The 26,830-nt window shown below is 33.8% G+C and overlaps 1 protein-coding gene across 1 annotated transcript; it reads left to right on the forward strand.

The window, feature by feature from the left end:
* Positions 1 to 26,830, forward strand: LOC123545437 (ral guanine nucleotide dissociation stimulator-like 1). Its single transcript, XM_053524088.1, has 9 exons — positions 1 to 160; positions 18,921 to 19,013; positions 19,635 to 19,897; positions 21,452 to 21,636; positions 22,145 to 22,278; positions 23,053 to 23,274; positions 23,662 to 23,765; positions 24,113 to 24,197; positions 26,726 to 26,830. The coding sequence occupies exons 1-9, from the start codon at positions 134 to 136 to the stop codon at positions 26,828 to 26,830; spliced, it is 1,218 nt and encodes a 405-aa protein (XP_053380063.1). The 5' UTR covers positions 1 to 133.

The following is a 26,830-nucleotide window of genomic DNA, read 5'->3' on the forward strand; positions in this document are numbered from 1 at the left end:
GAGTTAGACGAATAAAAAATGGCTAACCGGAAGTAGGCTGAATACTTATTTTTCATGAAAAGATGCAAATTTCGCTCAGTTTCGTTGAGTTTTGTCTGTTAGACAAACCAACATTTTAAATAATGTTGAAATTATGGAACTAAACAGACAAGAGAGCCAGGTACTTGCCAAACCTTTTAGTTTCTTGGATAAACAGTTCGGTGATCAATATGCCATAAAAATTATTTTCCAGTAAAATTTTTATGTTTATACTATGCAAATCTAAATGTATTTTAGGGGTGTGGAATTCCTATGTGTTCTGATTGGCTCTTGGTCTTGATCTTGCGTACGTGCTTTTGCACACAGTATCTCTACAGATAGAAATCAGAAACGTTAACAATTCTCGCAAACTTTTGCACAAATATGTTGTTAGAACTTTAGTCGCCGGCAGCAATGGGAGAATAATAGTAACGCTGTTGCCTTAAGTTTACGAAGGTGATAAAATAATCATATCTGATTTAGCATCTTTTTCCCCGATCTAATTGGCACTTGGTCTTGCGTGCTTTTGCACATGGTAACTCTACCAATAGAAATCGGAAACGTTAACTAGTGTTGTATCTAGACTTGAAAAAGGGCTGGATGCTGAAGATTGAGGGCCTGGGCTAGGCACGGTTTTCCCTTGGAAATTTTGATAGGGGGTCATTATGACCCTTCATGTTTGACTTTGGGGGTCATTTTCAATTTCAAGAGGTCATTTTTTTAAGTTACAAAAAAATGAATAAAATGGTAGTGAAATCTGTATACAAAAATCCAATAGAAGACACTGTGTTTTTGTAAGTTAACTTGCAGTGCACTGTTGAGAACAAAAAAAAATACATGTACATCTACAAATTAAACTTTTCACACTGTTTTAATTTCAACTCTGAGTGCATTGTGACTGAGGGAACTTTGATGACGAGTAAGTAGTGTTGCGAAAATTTTCGCAGCCCAGTACGAAAGGATCGTTTTGACATGTGTTGATACCAGGCAGTTTCAACAGGGTTTTCCTCGTGTGCAGATGATAAGAAAAACGTCATCGTTTGTTGATGCGCCATTTTTGTTGAATGGTTTACCGTATACAGAGATGTCAATGTCTAGTCGAAAATTAAACCTAGAACGCAGTCTACCTTTTTTATTTCGTACTTCCGCGCGAATCGGTACTTACCGACATTATTTGGTACGAAAATTCGCATCGTCGTAATTTCAGCCGGTAGTTGAGTTACGCCACCAATGACGCGTTCATAATTATTTTGAGGGTCATTTTGAAAATCAGTGTGGAAAAATGCACAAAAATATGCGTCAAGGAAAACCCTGGCCGGGGGCGTATGTGGGCATGCTCCACCAGAAAATTTTAAAATCGATCGCGCGATTTCCTACATTTTGGACCATTTTCACAACATCTTTCAATAACAATTTTATCAGTATAATAATGCTAATGTCGGCAATTAACCGGTGGGCGGAGAGAAAAAATGGCATTTTTAGGGTTTCGGGTGGTGGTTATGGCACATTTATGGCAAGTGGGTGGGGCTTAACACGCCAGGCTCAATAGTGCTAGATAAAACACTAGTTAACAATTCTCGCAAACTTTTGGACAAATACATTGTTAGAACTTTGGTTGCCGATAAAAACGGGAGTCAGTAGTCAGGTAAAAACAAAAATCAAAACCACAGAGATTGCGAGTACAATTCAAAACGAGTTGGATCGTTTCAAGAGTCTTGATTTTCGGAATAAAGCTGACTTCATAAGGACAATGTCTGGGCATGGCGTTTTTGTTAAACTGAATCTGTTGAAGGCTCCCAGGCCTCACGGATGCGACTTCAGCCTTGTATTTAGGCAAAAGAAGTGTTGTTTTTGTCACAGTTACAGTAAATTATACACTGTTATTAAGTTTACTTTTGTTTCTACCTGTAGATCATAAAAACACTTGTCCGAAATGAAGAATTATTGGCAGTTTGATGCAGGTTTTAATGTTGAAAATCCAGACAGGTGAATTTTGAGTGCTGGCAAGTGGATTTTTATATCTTGATACTTAAGTCAAGTGAAAAATATTGGGATTTCCACAGCCCTGTATTTCATATATATTCTTCAGTGCATAACATACATTTAAGTTTTCTCTATTCAGGGAAACCTGAAATGTTTTCCATCAGTAGTTAAAGAGTCTGTTTTATATTTCATCTTAGTCCAACAAATTTGGCACAATCCTAAGTATTATTAAGATAATTTTTTCATTATATGGGCAATATCCTCGCTTGAGTCAAACACTTGAAAGACCAAAATAGTGGAGGAAATTTCTGATGATTTTCATTGCTGCTGATGCTTTTACATGACTATAGGTTTAGATGTCGATTATGTCACGAATTAGCCATAAATTCAGTTTACTAGGTCTACAAGCCAGTATGCGTTAGTGATCAAACCAATAACTGTACAATCATGTACATTTAGGCTACTGTGATTTATCCTCCATTATTTTGGTTCTTTGAAGTTTTGTCAAATTATTTTGACTATATTGAGTACAAGCAGGGCTGGCATTTTTCCCCCTGTGTTTGGTATCAATTAACAAAACCATTTTCCAGTCAGGGATATTTTTCTGACTTGAGGGATGGTACCGCTTCCGGTAAAAGTGGAAAAAGGGTCGTAAATTACCAATTGCAGAACAAATAAAATAGCAACCACAGCTGTTTTTTCAATTTTCACTGTTTAAGTTTTCAAAATATCTTTAAAAATAAAAAAGTTATTAAGAATTGAAGTTTGACAAAAAGCAACTTATAAAAAGTAAGGTAAATATCACAAAGTCGCGGACCCGAGAGTTTCAATACAATACTTCAATCTTGCACAACTTTTTATAAAAGAAACCCAAAGCTGAAGCACTGAAATAGTATGCCCAGGCCAATATTTTGAAGCCAATAAATTTGGTGCCCTGAATGGCAGCCTTTGCGCTATGTAAAGCACTTTGAACATGTTTATCATGAAAAGGGTGCTTTGTAAAGCTGGTATGATTTATATTAATATAGAAGTCACTAGGGGCAGGTAACCAAGTCTCTCGGGACCTGGGGGCATTTCCTTTGATAATCCTTTTTTTCTTGTCATTCATTTCCTACAATAAAACTTTGTCCGCAATTAACTTGTGTATTCTAAAAAAACACTCGCAGTCACTGAAAGCACACATATACTAATAATGATATGCGTTACGTAAGCAATAAGGTAATGGAAGGCGGAGTTAAGGCGATCGCAAGGCAGGATTTGTCTATTGACAGCAGTAACTTTCCAGTTTCTAATTGGCGAAAATGACCCAAAGCTATGTCTTTGGACAAAAAGTTGTGAAATATCGATAATCTGTGTAAATATAAACAACGTCTGTTTTTGAAAGGAGGGGAGCCAATTTGCAACAATTTAGGCAGTCAATTGACAGTAATTAGATTACTCAGTAACAAACTGGATAATTATAATCATTATTTTTGTGCTTGATACGATTTTATAAACGCAGTCGGCCGTTATGATATATAGCATTTTTTTATTGTTACGAGTCTTAGTTTTGAGGTGAAAATGCTTTAAAAAGTAGATATTTTAAGTTTTGAATAGTTACGATGAAAGAAAATAAATTAAAACACATATTTTATCAGGAATTTAAGTCTTAACTTTCGTTTTCCATATTTATCACCTGTTTTTGCGACCGTGGTATTCGGACATATCTGTCCTTTCAAGCGATATTTTCTTGTGCAATCTTAATAAATAGTCAATAAATAGTTTGCAGTTAAGAAAAATATGACAACTGTTGCAAAAGCAGCTTATATTTTGAAGCATTTTTGATAATAAAACTTGCAAAGACATCAAACCCCACCCACCATTCTTGTAATAGTTTATTACTTAAAACTGGAAAAGCCCTATAATGTTTATTATGAAATAAATATTAATAAAAACAACTTTTGGTTAATATTATTGTATAACCAGCTGTGTATTACTATATAAAAAAATTTAGACAATAATATCAACATATGGGGCAGGACACCTGTATTTTGGACCCAAGGGTCCTGGGACTCTTGGGTTTACAGGTCTAGTGGAACCCCTGGTTATATTACGTTTTCTTGTAAATACTTTATATATATATATAATTAGCTCCAGGGCTTCCATTAAGTGGCATCCCAGCGTAAAATACGCCAAAAATTATGATCCGTATGCCAATACCCATGTCTATTGTGTTGTCTGCAGTTTCATGCTGTATCTCCTTTAGCACGCAAGGTAAGATCTGATCTGGCCCTGCAGCTTTGTTGGAAGTTTTACAACATCAGACTTGCTGATAGAGATATCAGGTATCTGAGCATAGTTACATTGTTGCAGAGGATTTAGGTATCTCAGTGTTTGAATGCATGTTTGTTAAACAAGAATAGTAGGGATTGCAAGGGAAAACCTGAACTGCATGATTACAAAGGATCATTGCACACATTTATTCAAATGGATCTGCTTTTGGACCATCTCTCAAGTTTGTTTTAAAGGTTATGCATTGTGGGGCTCTCATGGCAAATAAAAACCTTTTAATAATTTTTATTTAACTGCTTAAAGTGTGTTCACCAGACTTGGTCAGAAGCAAGATTAAATGTCAATGCCCACCTCAGATGAGCAACTTATGCCCATATTGGACTCTTGTTGGAATCAGTAAGAGAATCATTGTTAAATAATTCAGTGACAAATAGTGTTGGTTAGGCAAACACATCGTCTGCTTGGCGCAAAAAGTCACCTAACTGACATTTTTATCGAAATTGACTTTTTGGCAATTTTGACTAATAAATATCCCATTTCATTATTCTGAATAAGTTTTGTCGTAAATTTCACGTCTTAAAGTATTCTTTTTGAAAAATAAGAAAGATCGCTAACTACATATACCATTTTGATAAGTGCAAAAACTATACTGTACATAGTATAGTTTTTGCTTTTATTTCTTGATATAGTTATTGAAAGTTGTTAATGCAAAAAATAGACTAAGTGCACAATGTCATAGTCTACTTTTTGCATTTAAATAAATATTCTTTTTTTAAATAGTTGGTGTAATAAGTGTACTATATGCAGAAAATACATTTACAATAATTATTTAGGAACAATTTAGTGACATTGAAAACAGTCCAGCAAATTCATATTCTTCCCCTAATCATAATGAACAGGACAAAAATGATAAACCTCGAAAATCACATAAGCACAAATGTGATGAAAATTCATGGAAACAAATTGTCATTAAAAGCAATAAAATTAAGTTGAAAGAAAACTCTGATAAAAACTATTTTACCACAATTGGGAAAATGAAATGAAGTAAAATTTTGAAGAGGGGTTGTGGAGCTGGGTGTAAAACCCATATGCCACACAAACATTTCCCACACAGAAAGAGAAAACAATTTTCAAATTTTTTGTGGAACGTGGAGTTATGAGAAACAGAAAGAATTCATTGCACACACTCAATAAAATCCATAGAAAAAAGATTATTAATAAAAGTAATATATAGTAAGTGAAAACATTCAAGGGGGTATATTTTCAGTACAAAAGAAAATATAAGAGCAAGATTGCAAACAATTTTACTTAGATACACCTGATATTACATGAGTCGTAATATCCTCAGCATTAGAAAAAAAATGTACTGGTGGAATTATCAGGGCAGATTCATGTGGCAAGCATGCAAAATGGCCAAATAAAATGCCCCGAGTAATTTTAACTGATATTCGAGGGTATAAACAGTTTTCCTAGGGTTTAGTCACATTACTGATTAAAAACATCAACAAAAGAATATCTTGAGACTAATTTAAACCTCACAAAAATGTATGTTTATGCTAAAAAATGCCAGGATAAGAACCTTGTTCCCAAGTCTATCTGTACATACAGGTATATCTTTAATACAAAATTTAATATATCATTTTAAAAAAACCTTTAAAGACCAGTGTGACATTTGTTTTTCACAGAAAAGAGGTAGGGATAAAGAGCAGTATGAACTTCATTTAAAAAAATAACGTTTTAGCCAGAGAACATAAAAATTGTGACAAAATTACTGTCGGAATCTAATACTGAACATATTACAGCTTGCTTTGACCTACAACAGGTAGTTCCCCTTCTGAAATCATTTCAGTCAAGAAAATTAAACAATTACAATTTGACTGTTTACAGTATAGGTGATATGCACTGGCCAGAGCTGAAACAGATTTTATTTGCTATGTTGTGGTACAGTCTGAAACATGTTAGATTTCTAAAGCTTACACACAAAATTTTAGAACGTGGCCACATCCAAAACTGAATGACTCAGTTCATTCAACAAAACTATTTCTCTATACACTACTTCTCAATTTGCAACCACTGTTCAAATGGCTCGTAGAAGGAAAACATACTATATGTTACTGCAATGACATTAAATGATTTCCTGGACTTTAAACAGATTGCTTCCAAAATTAAAAATCTTGATATAGACACAAATGAGGAAAAAATAAAATGGATGCATATACATTGATAGACCTAGATTTTGGAAAGCCAGACAGTGTTGTGTAATAAAATATGACTTTGATGGTGATGAACATGTGGTCAAGTCGTATCCAAGTACAAAAGCTAAACAGCCCGCCTGCTTAGCTCAGTAGGGATGGCGTTGGTCTAAGGATCGCGGGGTTGCAAGTTCGATCCTTGCGGGGGCGTATGTTCTCCGTGTCGATTTGATAAAAGACATTTTGTCTGGAAACATTCGTCTTCCACCTCTGATTTTTCATGTGGGGGAGTTGGCAGTTACTTGCAGAGAACAGGTTTGTACTGGTACAGAATCCAGGAATACTGGTTAGGTTAACTGCCCGCCATTACATAACTGAAATACTGTTGAAAAACGGCGTTAAACCACAAACAAAAGCTAAACTGCCTAAACCGAAGTACTTGTGTAATGAAGAATTTCACCCAAAGTTATTACCCGACAAGTATAAAGATTTGTTGGGGCTCTGTAAGAGGAATATTATTCACCGCCCTACCAGGGCTTCTGCAAAATGTTACCCCATGAATAAACTATACTGTACTACATTTTCGAGAATCACATTTGGTTGTTCTATGACCATGTCGATTTCACACTAAAGTTGTTTGCGCTTATGTGAGTGCAGGCGGTCTTGGTTGATCAGATTTACTTGGTGATGGGTAAATAAAAAGGAATATGTGAATTTGCTGACTTGCTTCACTTAATTCTGCTTCATATGACATAGAATTCAACAATGGAATAAGTTGTTAAAGTTGGTAATGAATTAATCACCGTAATTAGTTAAGAGAATGAAAACAATCATGTGTAAAAAGGACAGTCTGTATTATTGTGTGACTGTCTTAACTTTTTTCTTGTGTTTTAATATTTATTAATTCTGAAACTGCTTACAAATTAATATAAAATTTGTTATTAAAAATTGTTTATTCACATGTATAAAATATCATTTTCACTACATTTTCATTGCTGTTGTATTGTAAATAAAACTTAAATTAAATTATTGCAATAGTATTGCTATTCTAGTACACATTCAAGCAAACATTGCAAAAGAAACAAGTACAAAAGTAAGGTTTGAACTTTAAAAATTGTCAAAATTAAATTATAACAATGCCATCAGGAAAATATTAAAAATTGTATTTCCAGAACTTAATACAGAATATTGCTCCCAAATCAAAAATGTTGAATGCATAAACTTGGTTAAGTGCACTTAACTGAGTTTTTGCGTTAAAAAATTTCAGCACATAACGAGTGTAACTGCATTATACTTTAATTTATTATTTATGCTCTATGTTATGACAATTGCCAAAAAATATTAAAAGTATGAGCATATTATACCCTTTTTTAATTAAATAGGTAGATATTTAAAAGATTATCGACAAAAGAAAAAATCAGTTTTTTGCTTCTCCTGAACGTTTTTCAAAATGTCAGTTAGACTACTTTTTGCGCCAAGCAGACGACATGTTGTTAGGCAATTAAAAGGTGGACAGTACCCGTAGCTTCATTATTTTGAATACTGTATAAACTTATCTTAATTATTTAGGCACTGTATTAGGCGCTAACCTAATACAGTATAATTATGAAGATAATAGAAAAGGCCATAACTGCAGTAAAAGTCTGAATAGTAGAATGGGAATGTGAAGACTTCATGATAGTAGACTAGCCACTAGGCTGATAATAAAAACATTTTGCCAAAAAAATTCTTGAATGTAATTTCATAGGAGTTAGAAACCAGTCTGTTCAGAGAATTCATATGGAAATGTATATAGACTGCCTCCATTCAGGTGAATGATTATATTTTAACTGAAAAATATATCATTTAGTCAAGGAGTTAGTCTAGATTTCATGCACAGTACTAAGCTCATTGTGAAAAACATAAAAAAAGACCATAGCTGCAGTAAAAATGGCCAGTTCAAAATTTTGTTTATGTACATAGTTTTCAAAGGTATAAATGAAATCCTTGTTATATTCATAAAAAACTGGTCATATGTGAATTAAATGAAAAGTACAAACTTGAAAGGATAAGAATTATTATAGTTTGTTATTGATTGTCCAGTACCTGTATAGAATAGTTGCACTGATGTGAACGCCCTACTGGATGATATCTGACATTGTTTTGATATAAATTTATTTTCATTCATGGAATATATTTGTATCATTGTTGAAAATGCCAGATAAGATTGCTGATGAGTGTTTCAACGATCACTGACCTTGCTCTCTTCTAATGTACTGACCATAATAAGTGCACTAGTATAAACCCATTTGTACTCTCTTTTTAAGCATTTCTTTACAAGCATTAAAAATTGTTCTAGTTATGCATCAGCAGTCTGATTATACATACACATATGAGCCGTGCCATGAGAAAACCAACATAATGGTTTTGCGACCAGCATGGATCCAGACCAGCCTGCGCATCCGTGCAGTCTGGTCAGGCTCCATGCTGTTCGCTTTTAAAGCCTATTGGAATTGGAGAAACTGTTAGCGAACAGCATGGATCCTGACCAGACTGCGCGGATGCGCAGGCTGGTCTGGATCCATGCTGGTCGCAAAGCCACTATGTTGGTTTTCCCATGGCACGGCTCATATGTAATTAATGGTAGCAGTAATGCATGGTATTTTTTACCAGTATAGATTGATTCCAGTACATAACATTATGCTAGTCATCTTTGCCTCTTTATTTTGGACATTATTGTGAGAATATGATAAAATTAAGAAGTATGTTATTTCAACAAAATATAGAAATGTTGACATCATTCTATAATAGCTGGATAATGATAATTTGCTGATTTTATGTTTCTTTTTCTAACATTATTGAAAAGTAGCAAGATAACTTTCGCTAGTCTGTGTTCAGACCCTACGTTTTGTTATCAAATTTTGTATAATTATAACTCCTTTCTTCTCAAGACATTAGATAATCAGAGCCAAGACTGATGAAGTCAGAATATAAGTATAAGAGAAAAAGAGCAATTTAAAAACCACACTATACTTTCACCTGGTAACAACTTGGAAAGAAGGTTATTATAGTAAGATGCAGTGTCCGCCAAGATCGAAAAAATATCGCAGTATGTACTGCAGTACAGATTCAAATATTATGATATAGAGCGTTATGATAACCAACCATAGAAATTATCACAGATGCATAAAAATTGTGAAATTTGAGCAAAAAATGGGAAGTCCTACTCCTAAGGCGACTTTTTTCCCCAAGTTGGAGGGTGGGGGTTTAATACATGTACCCTAGAATTGAGGAGTGGGGTATAATGTTGCTTTTCTTCACTATCTTCACAGATCATTGACAACCAGTAAGCTCATCCTGAATAAAATTAAATGTTATGTTTTGCATGCATTTTATATCAAACTCAAAATTGTAAATGTGTTGAGATGCTTCTTGATTCGAAATGAAGAAGGGAAAGTAATGGTGCACTTAACAAGAATATTAATAAACATCTGGTGAAGCTCTAACAAAGATACAGCATGTATTATTTACCTGTAATATACATGATTTTATTGAGATACACATCTCTCTTCCTGTGTATTGAATATTTATTATCATAATGCATCTAAAGAATAAAAAAAAGTGGCAGTGCTATGTATAGATTGTTTTTAGGGTTTCATTCTTTGGTAGAAAAAAAATTGAAAATGTTTTGATTTTAAAGCGAAGAATAATACATTCTTCTGATGTTGTTCTTTGGTATTTAGGGGTACATACGTATTTTAGACTGAATTTAACGTCTTTTGGGAACTTCTACCTTTTTTTGGCCCTAAAATTGACACCATTGAAGATATCTTAAAAATTAATAATTCAAAAGTGTTCTTGAATAACACTATCCCCAACTTGGCTCATTAGAGAGCTTTACAATTATTCAAACCGAAATTCCTGGAAATCCTTGTTACCCATTTTGGTGGATCAAATAATACAAAATGTAGTTCTATAGGAATATGTCCAGAAATAGTTTTGCATGAAGCTGATTCACACACTCACTTCAGTCATATTAAACATAATTCATTTTGAAAAATTCTTTTAAAATACATCTTTGGGAAAGCCTCTTTAAATTTGAAGTACCATCCCAGTATATATCCAAACAGCTGTTTGACAGGTACAGGGTACAGGGTTGATCACCTGTCAATATCATGATTACATATGATATAATCTTGAAGGAAATAGAGATGTCAGTACTCATTACGCTCATCATGGTCAAGTCTTTAAACAAAATTCTCTTTTCCTTTGTTACTGAAAAAAAAAGATCTTTTTTTTGCAAATGAAAATAATCATGCTTATTATCATTGTTGAAATGTTAATATTTATCTCACAAACAGAGATAATAAATTGCTTTATTAAAATTCTTGACCAGGGGATAAGTGAGTGCATTTAAACAATGCAGTTATCTAAGATTAGATTAAGAGAAACATCTTATTGTGAATATTTTTATCTTTTTTTTTTTTCAATTTATACAGTTTAATGAACCAGTCAAAATTTCAGTAGTTTTGGAGTAATTTTAAACACAGTCTGTAGACTGAAAAAAAAATAAATTGAGGATATTTTAGTATTCTGAAAGAGATAAGACTGAGATAAATTTGGGATATATCAGTAGATACCTGAGCCTGGATATAACTGGCAGTGAGGATTGAGAAATAACTCCTGTTTTTAGATTTTAACACTGGCATAAAAATTCTCGTTTCCTGTGGTGGTGCCAGATAAAAAAGTATTTATTTGATATAAAAATAGGAGTGAAATTTATCATTCACAATTTTTTTCTTCAAAGTATAGATTAAGGTGATATTTATTTGGATATTTGGTGCATTTTGCTCTTTCACCAGCAGATTTAATGGTGTATAAAGTAATGGAGGTTAACAGAGTTCAGTGTGATTAAACATTTTGTGAAAAGTTAAAGCGGAAATATTCAATATATAATATTGTGTACAGGGGAATAGTACAATTTATATAGAGTAGCAAAGTTTCTATGAATGTTAAATTTTATGAAGAATAAATAAAGATAACACTTGTTTGAAGAGTTTTTATATGTGTAATTACATGAACATTCTTGGATTGACAGTAATACATTGTGGTATGGTTGCTAACTTAAATGTGGAATTGACTGTAATACAGTGTGACATGGTACTTTAAGATGTGACCGGTCTTGAAATGAAGGTGCAGATGGTCAGTATATATAGTAACTATATTTCTTCATTTATTTGGACAATTTGAAATAGATATATTTACAGAATGTGTGAGGGAATGATTAATGATCTTTATATGTTGAATGTTAAGATGGGAACAGAGCAAGATGTTTGAATCTGTGTGTATGTGTGTTAGGGACTTTGTGGGGTGGGAGGTGTGGGGATGGTATTGGCATTGTAAATGGATATATGGAGATATTTGTCTGTTAATGGTTGCTATCATTATGTAAAATTTGTTAATCAGCATTATAATTTATTACTTTAATAATCAGCTCAGTCATATGAAATACAATGTAAGCTAGTAAAATGTGTCTATCATATGACACTAGATTGAGCCAATATGAGAAAATCAGAGCCAATTATAAAAAACATGGCCAGTATGAAAAGAAAAACAGGGCTTACACTGAATTCAAGCATTTTGATTGGTGAAATTGAGGGGGCCAGTGCAGTGTTTAACCCAAGAACTGTCTGAGAACAACAAGACTTGGCGGTTCAAAAGTCTCATCACTAAAATAAAGTAATATATGAATAGGAAAAGTAAAAAAGGGGTATATCTTCATCAAGAAGCAAATAGAATTACGCAGTTGTTGCAGTGCATTTCAGATTATCACAAAGAAAATAAGTTTATGAAGTTTCAGTCCATTCCTACTGATCTAGCCTAGGGCCAATACGACCAACCTCAGACACATAACATGGCCAATATGAAATCATTTAGTTAATAACATTATATTATTAGCCTTACAATCTATGATATATTCAGCATCACAGATATGAATACTTTGTACAAGAAAATGTTTTAATATAAACTTATTAAGATGGTGAATATAAGATAATTATGAGAGAAGAAATACAGACTTTGTCCCATTGCATTGAAGTTTTTATGCTCCTGGAGATTGGCATATTAAAATCGCGCTGTCCCTCCATCCTGCATGCGTGCATCCATGCAAATTCTTGTCCAGGCTGTAACTCTGCCGTCCATTAATGGATTTTGAAATAACTTTGCATAAATGTTCTCCATAATGAGATGTGTCATGCACAAGACCCAGACCCCTAACTCTAAGGTCAAGGTCACAGTAAGAGGTTAAAGGTTAACAGGTCTGTTTCTTGTCTGGTCCATAACTGCCATTGATGAAAGGATTTTAAAATTACTTGGCATAAATGTTCCCTATATTGAGATGACATGTCATGCCCAATACCCAGACCCCTTGCTCCAAGGTCAAGGTTTCTTGTCCGGTCAATAACTCTGCCATTCATCAAGGGATTTTAAAATTACTTGGCGCAAATGTTCCCTGTAATGAGTTGAATTTGTGTCATGCGCATGACCCAGTCCCCTAGCTCTAAGGTCAAGATTATTTTTGGAAAGCTTTTTTTTGTCTGATTAAAAAATCTAAAACTATTTTGGCATATTTTGCACAGACAACTTTAGCATTGCGTTTTGGCATGCTTCGTGGACTTTTGTCACTAATATTGACAGCTCTTGTTATTTCTGAAATTTTCATGTGTATAGAATCTGATGCTGTTGAATGTGCAGAAGTTTTTCTGTGTTGTTATATGTTGCTTGCTAGAATATAGGCATGTTTATGTTGGTCCTATAACAACGAGAAATGCGTTGAAGTATGTTTGTTTTTCTTAAATTATTCTTACGTGTTTAATGTTAATGGTGTATGCCTATGAATAAATAGTTACAAGATTATGCATCATTGAATATATGCTTGCATGCCACAGATATGATTGTTCTGTTTAAAAAATGAAGACCAGTCACCACTAAGAATAATGACTAGAAATTAATACTATCTTGAGTGAGTTACATGGTTTCTTTGGATCTTGGGTAATAGTTCTGTCTACTGACCTGCAAGCATTTATTAATATTATTATATATTGAAGAATGAATGAGTATACAGTAATCTCCAAAGTTTGCAACAGAATCTTGACTATAAATGCAAAATAAATTGTTATACAGGTGTACATGTTTCTTAGTTTCAAGGTTGTTCCCGGAGCGTTTTCTTATCAATTAATCTTAAAACATAATAAATCACCCATGTGGGATTTGTATTAACTCCAAAGGCAAGAAGATTTCAGCATTTAGTTTAATCAGAGGAGCCTGATAAGGCCTTCTAAAAGTTCTTTGATATAGAGAAAAAAAATTGTGATTTTTTTTGTTAGCTCACCTGACTACAAAGTGCTCAAAGGTGAGCTTTTGTGATCGCCCAGTGTCCGCTGTCGTTCGTCCATTGTCATTGTTGGGGTCGTCAACAATTTGGCTGTTAACACTCTACAGGTCACAATTTTGGCCCAATCTTAATGAAACTTGGTCAGAATGTTACTCTCAATAAAATCTTGGATGAGTTCGATATTGGGTCATCTGGGGTCAAAAACTAGGTCACCAGGTCAAATCAAAGGAAAAGCTTGTTAACACTCTAGAGGCCACATTTATGACTGTATCTTCATAAAACATGGTCAGAATGTTAATCTTGATGATCTTCAGGTCAAGTTCAAATCTAGGTCAAGTGGAATCAGAAACTAGGTCACCAGGTCAAATCAAAGGTAAGGCTTGTTAACACTCTAGAGGCCACATTTATGACTATATCTTAATGAAACTTGGTCAGAATGTTAACCTTGATGATCTTTATGTCAAGGTCAAACCTGGGTCACTAGGTCAAATCAGAGGAAAAGCTAGTTAACACTTTAGAGGCCACATTTATGACCATACCGTAATGAAACTTTGTCAGAATGTTAACCTTGATGATCTTTCTTTAGTTCAAGATTAAATCTGAGTCAGGTGGGGGTCAAAGGCTAGGTCATCAGGTCAAATCAAATGTAAAACTTGTTAACACTCCAGAGGCCACAGTTATGGTAGTATCTCAATGAAACTTGGTCAGAATGTCAATCTTGATGATCTTTAAGTCAAGTTCAAATCTAGGTCAGTTAGTATCTGAATCTCTAACCTTTAATTAGTCTGGCTATCCGCTGGAATGATTATCTCTTCTGATTTTTAAAAACATTTTCATAAAACCTTATATTTAAAGCTGTTAAGCCCCTGGAAAAGGTTGAAGGGACACGACTATGAAAAAATCATTAGCAGCAGGAGTTATCTACTTAAGTCTACAAACCTTTGGTTCATTTTTCATCTTCCTAAAATCTCATAGTGATTGATATTTTGTTAATTTTGTGGTTTCCATATAGCAGGATAGTGTTATAAACTTTTTTAATGAAATGCATTAAGAAAAAAATTGAACATTTCATATAAAGACTACACCACAAATTTTGCAAGCCCTTCCAAATATATGCATATTTCTGTATAGTTATTGTGCAAATATAATTGAAACTTCATTTTTATATCCTCCTTAAAACTTGTCATACCCACATCATAATCTCAGGTTGGATATTAAATAGAATGATTATTTCCTATAAAGAAAAAAAAGCTAAATTTTGTGGAAGTGTTTAGGTCTAGAAACGAAATTCAAGCAACTCAGAAGATTTCTTATGAATCTTTTGTCCAAAATTTTCAACATATAATTGCAATGTATTTAAATATAGAATTTAAATGTACAAGTTAAATAACAATTAGCCAGTCTCAAACAGACGGTTTAGTTAGAAGCTGAATAGCCAAGCCCAATGAAAATGTGTATGAAGGAGAAAATGTGTTTATATACTAAATACCCTGATGTTAATGGGCTTCTGCAATTTGTTAATGTTGATGGTGTAGAATAAAGCTATTGTGAAATGAGTGTGTAGGCAGATATTAATCATTAAAGGGCTATTAATTTCATAGCCCAAAAGATAAATGCAGTATAATGAAGTGTTTTTGCATAATTTGATACTTGAAAGTTACTGAAGCCGCAGAGGCCAAAAGTAATATTAAAATTGTTTACTAGTTTGTTTTTCGGCTCTGTAAGTTCTCTCACTTATTTTTCTGGTGCATGTATTACTGTATGGCTAATTAGGTAGTTCCTGAGACACTTCATGTATTTAGTGGGTTTTGAGTTTAGGTAATGTTGGTGCAGTATTTTTCATCAGAATAGTCCTTTGAATTTTTTTCTTGTGTTTAAATTTTCAGCGTTTTAAAATAGAAATGTATTGAGCATATGTTTTATTACAGAACATTAGAAATAAATTAAAAAAAAAAAACAATTTCCAGAGTTTTCTTTTCAAGTTTGACAAGACCAGCAATCTGAAATGATGGTGTTGAATATAGTTTGATAAAAATACTTGTATAGTCTATATTTTTATGCTATATGACCAGTATGTTTGCTTGGCTAATGTCAAAACTTTTAAAAAAATATGAAAATTTATTTCTAATGTCATGTAATAAAACATTTGTTGTCCAGTTGAGACCTCAGGCAGATAGTTTAGACTATTGACCAGCAAGCCTTTCACTAAGTAATACTATGCGTATGAGGTAACTCATATTTCACAGGTAAATAAATCAAGACTGTTGGTTGTTTTTGTTTACTTTGCCTTAAATGTTAAGATTTATGAATTAAATTTTGCCTCAGTTGTAAGATTGAAAGGTGAATGCATAAGTAAGAGATGTAGGAGGGGAGTGATCAGTATATATACTGTACAAGTTGCTGCTGGCTGTTTGGCTAAACATACTGAATCATGCACTCCTTTTTATATTTATTACTGCATCATAAATAACAGATTGAATGAAATATTCTGGAATATGTAGAATCAAATATAGATTAGTCAGACAGTGCTTACTATATGTTCTGGATTATTTTTGTTCATTGTGTATATTTGGAATATTTTTTGTTTTGTTTTAAAATATTGATATTTTAAATAAAAATGTGGCATTGATGAAGGAAAGTGACAATGTGGGTATAATGGACTTAAAATATTTAGTTACAAAAGTGTTAATGAGAAGAAACCATAAAGATAGGATGGTTCAAACTTATGTAAGCTTTAATAGATTTATATTTTGCTCTAAAGTCTACAGTTAGGAGAGTACAAGGGAAGGGCGGTCAATAGGATTTTTTTCTGGAATTGGTACAAGGTTATGGAAAGCATAAATAATAATAAGGGTAGAAAGATTTCATACTAGATCTACTACATAGGATCCATTGTAAGTGCATGCTAAAATTCCTACAAGTCTTTAAGTCTTAAATCACTAGCTGCATGACATGGACAACAAGAGCACACTGGTTTCATCCCTGACAGTGACATTTAGCCTAAAGACATTGTTGTGACAGAACTGACGAGGTTCTGATAGTCTGAGTTACTCCCCTTTGTTACTAGTATGCAAGTAACTGTTCAGGGGAGGTACATCATGTAACTAGTCATTGAACTCTAAAATGCTGTTATCCCTTACCCTTAAGGGGAGGTAACTAGTCACATATTGGAACTCCAAAATGCTGTTATCCCTAACCCCTCAGGGGAGGTAACTAATCACATAAAAATCATTGACTTTTGTCTGGTTGAATTTTGACTGGCAGATTCAAATAATATGAAATGAATTATTTCAAATATGTGTTCACCTTAGTATCTTAATTGTTTTCTTGCATTTTTGACTGGTAATTAGCTACACAATGTCAAATATTGGCAAGTGGAAAAGGGTTTGATATCACATAGTTATTTACTTACTAATGCTTTGATGGTATATTTTGACATACCGGTATTTCAAATGTTGTCCTATACTGATTAATCTCGATGCTTGTATTAAAGCTCTATACATAGTATGATTTTAATGAAAAGAATGATGGATAAGATGTTTCACAGAGTCCAGAGCTGCTCACCTAGCCAGATGTTTGTGATTAGCCATAACTTAAAGCAAAATTTCAATTAAATGATAGTGTTCAACCCAGTAAATTTGAAATCCGCAGATCATTACATAAACATTAGTATGATAGCTTGGAACTGTAGCATTCACAGCATCAGTCTTTTAATTTGTGATATGAGCCGCACCATGGGAAAACCAACATAGTGCCTTTGCAACCAGCATGGATCCAGACCAGCCTGCACATCTGCACAGTCTAGTCAGGATCCATACTGTTCGCTTTGAAAGCCTATTGCAATTAGAGAAACCATTAGCAAACAGCGTTGATCCAGACCAGACTGCACAGATGCGCAGACTGGTCTGGATCCATGCTGGTCACAAAGGCACTATGTTGGTTTTCTCATGGTGTGGCTCATACTTACTTACCATGCTGCTTAATTACAGGCTATTAAACCACCAGCACTATATACATGCTGTTTATCAAACCCTTCAATCAATTATATATACAAACGATTGGTTTGCACTTAATGAACATGCCAGTATGAGAAGCAATGGAAAAAGCTTGGAAATAAATCTGATATGGTTTTTGTTCAGCAGTTAAAATAAGTTTGGTTTTCAGTTTGTTAACACATTTTATGTGTAAAATTGAAGTTCTTCCAAATTTGTGGGTATCACAAAACATCAAAGTGAATAAACATCTTAGATGCTTTTGAAATGATAAACAAAAACAACATTCTTAGAATTTCTCTGCAGGTTTTTGCAAAAAGACTTTCATTTACTTTTGCAGTTTTTCAAAGTTATATTTTATACCATTTCGTTGTAAATGATATTTTAATGCAGTATCATGTTACAACAAGCTACTCCCTTTTAAGCTGGAAAATAAAAAAAAGCAGAGATATTAAGGCAGTTTGTTTTAAGTGTTAATGTCCCATCACTAAACTTGATGTGCAGTTAATTACTTCAAACAGTTTCAGATACAGATCTTCACTGAAATTGTCTCTTCATCCTTTATGAAGTGTGTATAATTGCACGTTTACACGTTTAAACGAGTCTGTGTTGTGTTTGACTGGTAAACGTTTACAAAATTTCTACCCGGTTGAACTAAACAATAACCCTTCCAATCATCAGACTCTATCTCTGTTCTTAAAACTGAATGAAACAAGTGTTTACTGCCAGTTAACAATATCATATGTCTCTTTTCTGGTAAACAGAAAGTCGCCATTTTGCACACTTGTTTGAAAAGTGATGGTTCTCAATAATTATTTCACTGTATTTTCTTAACTGCTACCCCTATTATCTTCTAATTTCACATACAGATTCATCTGGGTAAGGGACAAACATCTTTTGGTAAAGGTACAGGTACCCTTAAATATCAAGATCACTAGGATCAGATAATTGAGAACAAGTAAAAATCTTGACCTTAATTTCTAGCTCTGTCTATCCACTTACAAACAAAATATTAGGAACCAGCCTGCTTTATTATAGCCTTTGGTTCTTATACCTTTCAACTTGTTAATTTATGTAAATGTATATTTTCAGGATGATGTGACACGATTTTGGCGTGAAGAACGGGAAGAAGGCGCCATCTATCTTGCCTACTTGAAGAAAGTCACATATCATACTCTCTCAGAGGTAAACTATTTAACCTTTAGATATAATAAAGGAACTCAGTACCATATATTTCTTTTAAAAGGTATCTATTACAGGCTTACAAGCTTCTTGGAGGCAGTATTTTTTTAGAAAATATTGTTAATACTTGTAACTTTGTCAGCACTGCTGTCCAAACAAGTTGTGACTATATAAGGAGGTATCCTTAATATTGAACATAGATAGTTTGGCCTTATTCTTGAAGTTAAAGTGTTTTGTTGGATTTTTAGTCGCACTAACATCAAAGGCTATAGGTAACTTCCCAGCTTCTGATGGTGGAGAAATACCCTAGATGCCTGTCCTTGCATAAATTTTGGCATTGGCTGGTACCTGGTTAGAGCCACAGGCCTTCTGTAAGCTAGCTGGATGTTATTCTGCCAAAAAGATTTCTGCAGCTTAATAAAGGTTTCAGTCTCACTTTGATTGCAAATGAATGGTAGCTAGGAAGATTAACAACATGGCCATTGAAGCCCTGCTTGCAGGATAGAAAATAATAGTAAAATTTTGAAATATGTAGAGTTTTAAAAGGCTTCTCTTGCCAAACATTATTTACCAGTATTCTTTTCTTGTAAAATTTAAAAAAAATTTAATCATTTTTTTCTTCAGAATGAGCACAAGGGGAGTAATGAGTTTTCGCACCTCATGTGGGAGACACAGAAATTCCGTGTCATCAAAGCAGGTACCCTTGAAAAACTGGTGGAATACCTGTACATCAAGGGAGAGATGGACTCGACATACACAAACGTCTTCCTAGCCACCTACAGAACATTCAGTACTACAGAGGAAGTGATTGACATACTTGTTGAACGATACATCAACATCAAAGCCAACAAGGAAACAAAAAATGAACTTCAAGATATTCAGCTGAAGTAAGTGGACCTTCTTTAAATGTAATGATTCATTTTTGATTTGTCTTCTAGGTGAAAAAAATAAGGGATTTGGAGAGCCCCTCCAGGTACATTTAGGCTCTTACTTGGTCCATTCCATTCAAACAGGCAAGTTCAGAGGGCCATTTGCAACATTGACAGGCCTCAGACAGGTCCTGATTTCAGGCTTTTGTATGTCAAAATTTTCATGTATTCTTTTTTTTGCTTTGAAAAAGGAGATTTCAGGCTTGAGGATGTAGATTTTAAGGCTTTTTGTTTTGGACTGAATCCTGAGCCTGAAATGTTTTGTAACCTCCCTTGAGCCTCATGAGACATTTAAAATAATAGGTAGTGGGCCATGTGCCCCTTTCCAATGGCCCTTTGCAACTTTCAGTGCTTTTAATAGGACCCCTATATTGTTCTGAGCAGCAGAAACAGACGTCTGTCACAAAATTGCAGCCTTTGTGTCTTTTAACCGTCTTATGGATTTTCAGGTAAATTTTCCTAAATGTTCTCCATAGTGAGGTGATGTGCAGAATTTTCAGTCCTGTATATTCAAGATCAAGGGCTTGTGGAAAGATAAAAGGTTAAATAAGTAGCATTTCTTGTTCAGTCAGTATCTTTTACTCCTGAAAGGATTGTTAGATTACTTTGTTTAAATTCAGGGAAGGTTATACAAGGCGTTCAGTAGGCTCTGAAACTCAAGAGTCATTGACTCTTGTCTAAATTTTCAAGGGTCAAAATCAGATTTTCAAGAGTCAAAACCAGCTTTTCAGGGGTCAAGCTGTATTGGTATTAATGAAACTCCCACATACTTTATCTAAAACAAGTACATTAGTAATTACAAACAAAGCCTAGGCAATGATAATAAATTTGCTTATAGACCGTAACAGCCGACCAGCTCATATAATCGTATCAAACACACAAAATAATTAACAAGTGGTACAAACACGATAATCTAAACATTGTTTATCAATCAACTTTTACACATTGATCACAATAAACACATCTGTCAGTAACTAATTAACATACAATGCTCTGCCTACTGCCATACTTCCACTTGTGCTGGTGAACAGTATTGAAATTCACTGGGATTTTGCTTGACAAGGGGCAGAACTTTCGAACATGAGACGCATCAAGGTAAATTTGTGCGGGTCAAACCGACACACGGGGCATATTCTGTGTTGGTCAAATACGAGTTTTTCTCAGTTTTAACGGGTCAAAACCCGGGTACTCGGGTCAACCGAATGCCCTGGTTATAGTGATGCATTTGTTGGACAACAAGGGTGGGGAAATCTGATTTTGACTTTCTTGTCCATTTGGCCAATAGCTATTTTCTACTTGTCCATATAATGGTTATTTAGTTAAATATGGTGAAATTCTATTTGTACATATGGGCTCTGAGACAAGCTGGGCAAGTCAGACAGTTGATTTAGCAACCCCTAGACAAGATTGAGTATTTATGAAAAGACATCAGTTTGAATTGAAACTATTTCGGTCATTTACCACTGGTAGTAAACTTTGAAGAAGGTAAAATTCATGAACTCTTTATTTCAGAACTATCAAGTCTGTACTGTCCGTGTGGATAGATACCTACCCAGAAGATTTTCGAGACCCACCGACCTATCCCTGCCTTAATAAACTGGAGAAATTTGCTCGACAACATATACCAGAATCAGACCTCTGCATACGGGTGAAACATAAAATTGACAAATTTAAAAAGGAAGACAATAACAAATCTGGTAAGGATAATTGCACATCAAATGCAAGCTGTCACTTTTGCAGTTTTCGGATCAGAAAGTCAATAGTTTTCTTGTAATTTCTTAAAATTTTCAAATCAGCATGTGCTTTTCTGCACTATATCAATATTCAGTTGTTTGCAAAATGTTTTTTGTTGCAAGATATATCAATTATCCTGTAGCATTTTCTCTACTTTCTTTTCTTACTTAGATCTTGACTTACAGTTTGGCACAGAAGTCAGGATAATATTATTGTGAAAAGGGGAAAGTTGTTAGTGCTACACATCTCGATGACTCAATGCGAAACTAGTCTTATCTGCTTCTATTTCTATATACACTTAGACTAGTTTCGCGTCGAGCCTTCGATTTATTCTAGTATGTATCAGTCTATGAAAAATAGATTTGAATTGAGCATTAGGTTCTATCTTGCTGTGGAACAGATGGGTTACAGTTCAAACCCCACTAAGATCCAAATTTTTTTTTCTTTATATTATTGTGTTTTGTGTTTCAGATTCGAGTATCGAGTTTCATTTTAACCTTGTTGAGGAGGTTGATCACCTTATTGTGGCGGAGTACCACAAACCATTGAATTTCTGTGATATACCAAACCAAACTGTGGCTGAACAACTCACCTTCAGGGATGCTGTATGTACTCACTATATGTGTCTTCTTATACTTGATCTGTTTGAAAATCTTTGTTAAAGTAGGGGCACTTTCTGTAAAATGAATACACCACTGTAGTATGTTTTAATTATTTATTGAAGGGTTTTAAGTGATGCTAGCACAGAATAGGTTGATCCTATGGTATCTTCACAACTTTCTGTGTGGAGAATGATCCAGTATGTTCCTCTGACTGTGGCCAGCCTTCTGTAATCCGGCTCATCATCATCACATGAGGGAATTCTTCATCTCTAGTGAGGTTTGGAAACAATTGCAGTGTGGGGAAAATGTTTCCAAGTATCTTAACCACTTAACCACTTTGGTAACGGAGACCCCGACAATCTACATTAAGTTCTTAGACAGAAAAAGAGGTTAAAAATGTTGGGATACATTGTCAAAATTAATATAATGGAGGTTTTTGTTCAAGTGTACCATGCAATTCTTCAGTATAGTTGCTATCACCCTCAGTGAGACTCCTATGCAATTATACTCACATGTATTTGTTATTCATGCCAGTGGGTAATGGTTGAGAAAAGAGATAAAATATATGTTTTAAATTAACCTACATTAAATGTAAACAGTGAAAACTTTCCGTTATCAGTAGTTAACAGTATAATGTAAAGAAACATGATTGATAGTGCTGTTGTAGTTCTCAAACTCTTAGAAAACTTTAAGACTGTTTAAACACCCATAAAACTACTCTGTCTTACAATCTGTATATTTTGTTTTTCTGATAAAATTATTCGGCACTGTTTACAGGAGTTATTTAAGCGAGTTGTGCCACACCAGTGTTTGGGAGCAGTATGGGCGCGGAGAGCCCGGAAACAAGGCAAGGGCGGTACTGTGGCGGGTAGTGTCCTAGCAACCATAGACCAGTTTAACAGAGTCTCACTGAGGGTGATAGCAACTATACTGAAGAATGCAGATCTCAAAACTTCCCAGCGAGTAAAAATACTGCAGAAATGGATAGAAATTGCTCAGGTTTGTTTTCAGCAAGATAGCATCAATTAGCAGCTGTTATTTTATCTACAGCTTTTCCTTAGCTATTAAAAGTCTCATGTTTATTTGTTTTGAAGAAGTGAATGATTGATTTGAAGATGATATCCTCCTTTAAACTTTTTTCTTCCAAATTTCAGTAAACTTTTAAGTGTGTCTTTTCTTAAGAATTCCTTTACTCTAAGTAATATGTTTGTCAAAGAGGTTTTGTTCTTTAAATTTAGTTCTGTCTTGACAATGTACTTGTGTTACAGAAGAATTTTTTAGAAATTTTCGTGAAAGAGTATTGATATCAAATCATCACAAATTTTTAAGAGAATGAAAACAGTATGTGAAATAGATCTAGTTATTATGAATTTTACTTTCTTACAGGAAATGCGACATTTGAAGAATTTTTCGTCATTAAAGGCCATTATTTCGGGTCTGCAGACCAACTCTGTGTATAGATTACGGAAAACATGGGGAGCTTTACCGAAGTAAGTGTCTTATACATCGTCAAAGAAAAATTGACATCCTGTGATTAGGATTTAGAATTATTTATGGTTGTCATTTTATGCTTAAGATAGTTGAAAACTCATGCCAGGCAACATTAGTATATTTTTAATATTTATGTATCTACAGCTATCTTTCCATGCACGGAAGAAGAAAAAATGAGATGTTATGTCTAGTACATTGCATCTTCCATTTTTAACTTTCTGAGCTCATTGATTTCATCTTGAAATGAAGTATGAAATAGTTTATAATAACATTTTACAAAGACAGTTTGATTGTTAAGAAGGCATTACAGTAGGAGTGAAAAAAGTATTATAATTATTTGTTACAGAGAGAGTTTGGCTGTGTTTGAAGAACTGTCTGAGATATTCTCCAATGAAAACAATCAGCTTGCTTCCAGGAATCTCCTTATGAAGGTATTTATTAATCACTTAGCAGCTCTCGTTGCAGTCTTGTATTGATTTATCATCTATCCTATCTCACTGATTTTATATCAGTTAATCACTTGGCTTCTCTCATTGTGATCTTGTGTGGATTAATCACTTAGCTACTGTCACTTTGCTGTGGTAAGGACTAATCACTTAGCCTTAGGTCAATGTTTTACAAGGGGTGTTTTCTATTAATAACTAGAAAAGTGCTCTCATTTCTTCATGTATCATCAAAAATCAGTGAAACTGTTACATACTGTGGATTAGGAAATACTAAGTTGATGTGTCAAAAACTATATTTTCTTTGAACAAAATACTAGTCCCTATGGCAACATCATGTTAATTCCCATGGCAATGTCTTGTAACTTTGTCCGACCAAATTTTATATAGTTTTCTTTTTTTGCATGCTCTCAAACATTACTTGCCACTCACTTATTTTTCAGCTGCCTTTTTCTTAAAGTATGAATATCAATGTGAAATGTAAGCGTTACGTCAATAACGTGAAATTGTAAATGTGGCAACACTGAAATGATTTGCAGGCATATTGTGTTGGTCATCACTTGAAAATCAGTGTTGAACAGACATGAGATAACATTTAGTGTTTTGAATAAAACAATCTGTAGGAAACAACATTTTGTAAGTGGTATGGGAGGTTTTAGTGTGGCCAGGAGAATATTGCTAACGACTCGTGGTTCATATTTCCGAAAACAAAAACATTCAGACACGTTTTAAAAATTAAATGGTCCCATGATACAGTATCGCAGTTCAGTGCCCCATGTCATCAGTACGACAGGAATATCATATGAACAGTATTTATTTGTTTGTAGGAAAGACTTAGTGTAGAAATGCATTTTATGGCCAGAAACATTGCACCACGGGTAATCACAAGTTGTGTTGATTGTGTATAATATGGCAGTGTCATATAACCACCCACTTTAGATGAAGTGAAGTTGATTTAGAGAGGATAGAAATATAATATGTATGTTCTGAAATCTGTGATTTAAATGTGTACACATTTAATATGTTCATATCCATCATATGTTCAAATTTTAGCAAAATTAACACCAGAAATAAAGATGTAAGAGCACTTTTCCAATTATTTTTGAACACCCCTGTACTAATGATTTTTTTTTCACATTTAGAACTACAGTGTATTTCAACAATGTTATGATCAGAGACACATGGACCTGTGTTATTGATTACCTTTGTTATAATTAAATCTGAACTGTTTTTCCTAATGTGTGTGCTGAAATTAAGATGTTGCTCCAAATCCATGACATAGAGACAATTCTTAAAATGTGATATTGCATTGGTGTTGTCTCGGATATGTAAATTGAAGTGCCCTATAAACATAAGATTAGACTTTTATGGAAGTTTTCACTGGAGAAAGTCTGAGATGTCTGTAACAACTTGACCACTGGTATATAAAGCTTGAGGTCGTCTATAAACACTAATTACTTGGACAGTGATATTTTTGAATATCATTTTCCATATTCCATACTCAAAACTTCGAGATGTGCCATTAGTAATATTGCACATGTTGATTTCATTTCTACACTTTATGGAAATGCTTGCACAAATATTATACACTAATTCTGTAGCCACACTTATTCAGATTAAATATTTCATAGTGTCGTTGGAATACCTAGTCTCTGTTGGAAGTGAATCTATTTTCTGTGCTCTCTAATACTGGCCTAAAAACAAGTCCTTTCATATTTGAGGATAAATAAGAATAGTCAGATATGTACCATTCTGTTTTTATATTATTTTAGATTTGCTACCACATTTATGCCTTTGATATTTCCTTTTATGAGCGTTGTTCAGAATGCTGAAAGCATTTTCCCCAAACTCCGGTTTTGAAAGGCAGATAACTCTTTCACAGTACCGTTGACTTCTGATTTTTATTGCATATTTTTACTTCTTAGATGATTGTTCTTCAATATCCAAAGTTTGAAGAAATTCTATTATTGGGAAAAATTTCGCCTGAATTCTAGCATACACCTTTAAGACTGTATTTATAATTGGGCTATTATAACAGTAGCTCAATAAGGATGATGTATTTGGCTCGATTGGATTTTTGCCAGATCGGCTCTCACAAGGTGTGCAAGCACAGAGTGTGATCTGACCTTGCAAAATAATAAATGAGAGCAGAATACAAAATCACAGATCTAGCTACTGTTATAATAACCCTTTTATTATATACCTCTACAATTTTGCTTGTTGTTTTGTTAAAAACTTTGAAAAAAAGCTTTAAAAAATTGAATGAAATCTTCAATATTTATCGATATTAAAATGAAACTAAGCGAAGTTTTTATATGCACTGTTTAGAACTGTGTCAGGTTATGTATATTAATGAAAGTAGTTTGGCAGCATACAAAATTAATAGGTTCAATATGGAATTTAAAAGGTACAATACAGAATTTTTTTTCTGTGTGTTCATATTTAATTGTGAAATATAAGCTGATCTTTTTTACAGAATTTATGAAGGTATATAATAAAATTTGATACATTGACAGGAAGCCACGGCAAAGTTTCCAGACGTCGACTCTGCAAATAAAACTCTGCAACGAAGAAATCGTATGAAACGTCAGTCTTGGATAGATAATGTAAGTATGCAATAG

This window comes from Mercenaria mercenaria, chromosome 15, assembly GCF_021730395.1.
Source record: "Mercenaria mercenaria strain notata chromosome 15, MADL_Memer_1, whole genome shotgun sequence".
In the NCBI taxonomy this organism is placed as follows: domain Eukaryota; kingdom Metazoa; phylum Mollusca; class Bivalvia; order Venerida; family Veneridae; genus Mercenaria; species Mercenaria mercenaria.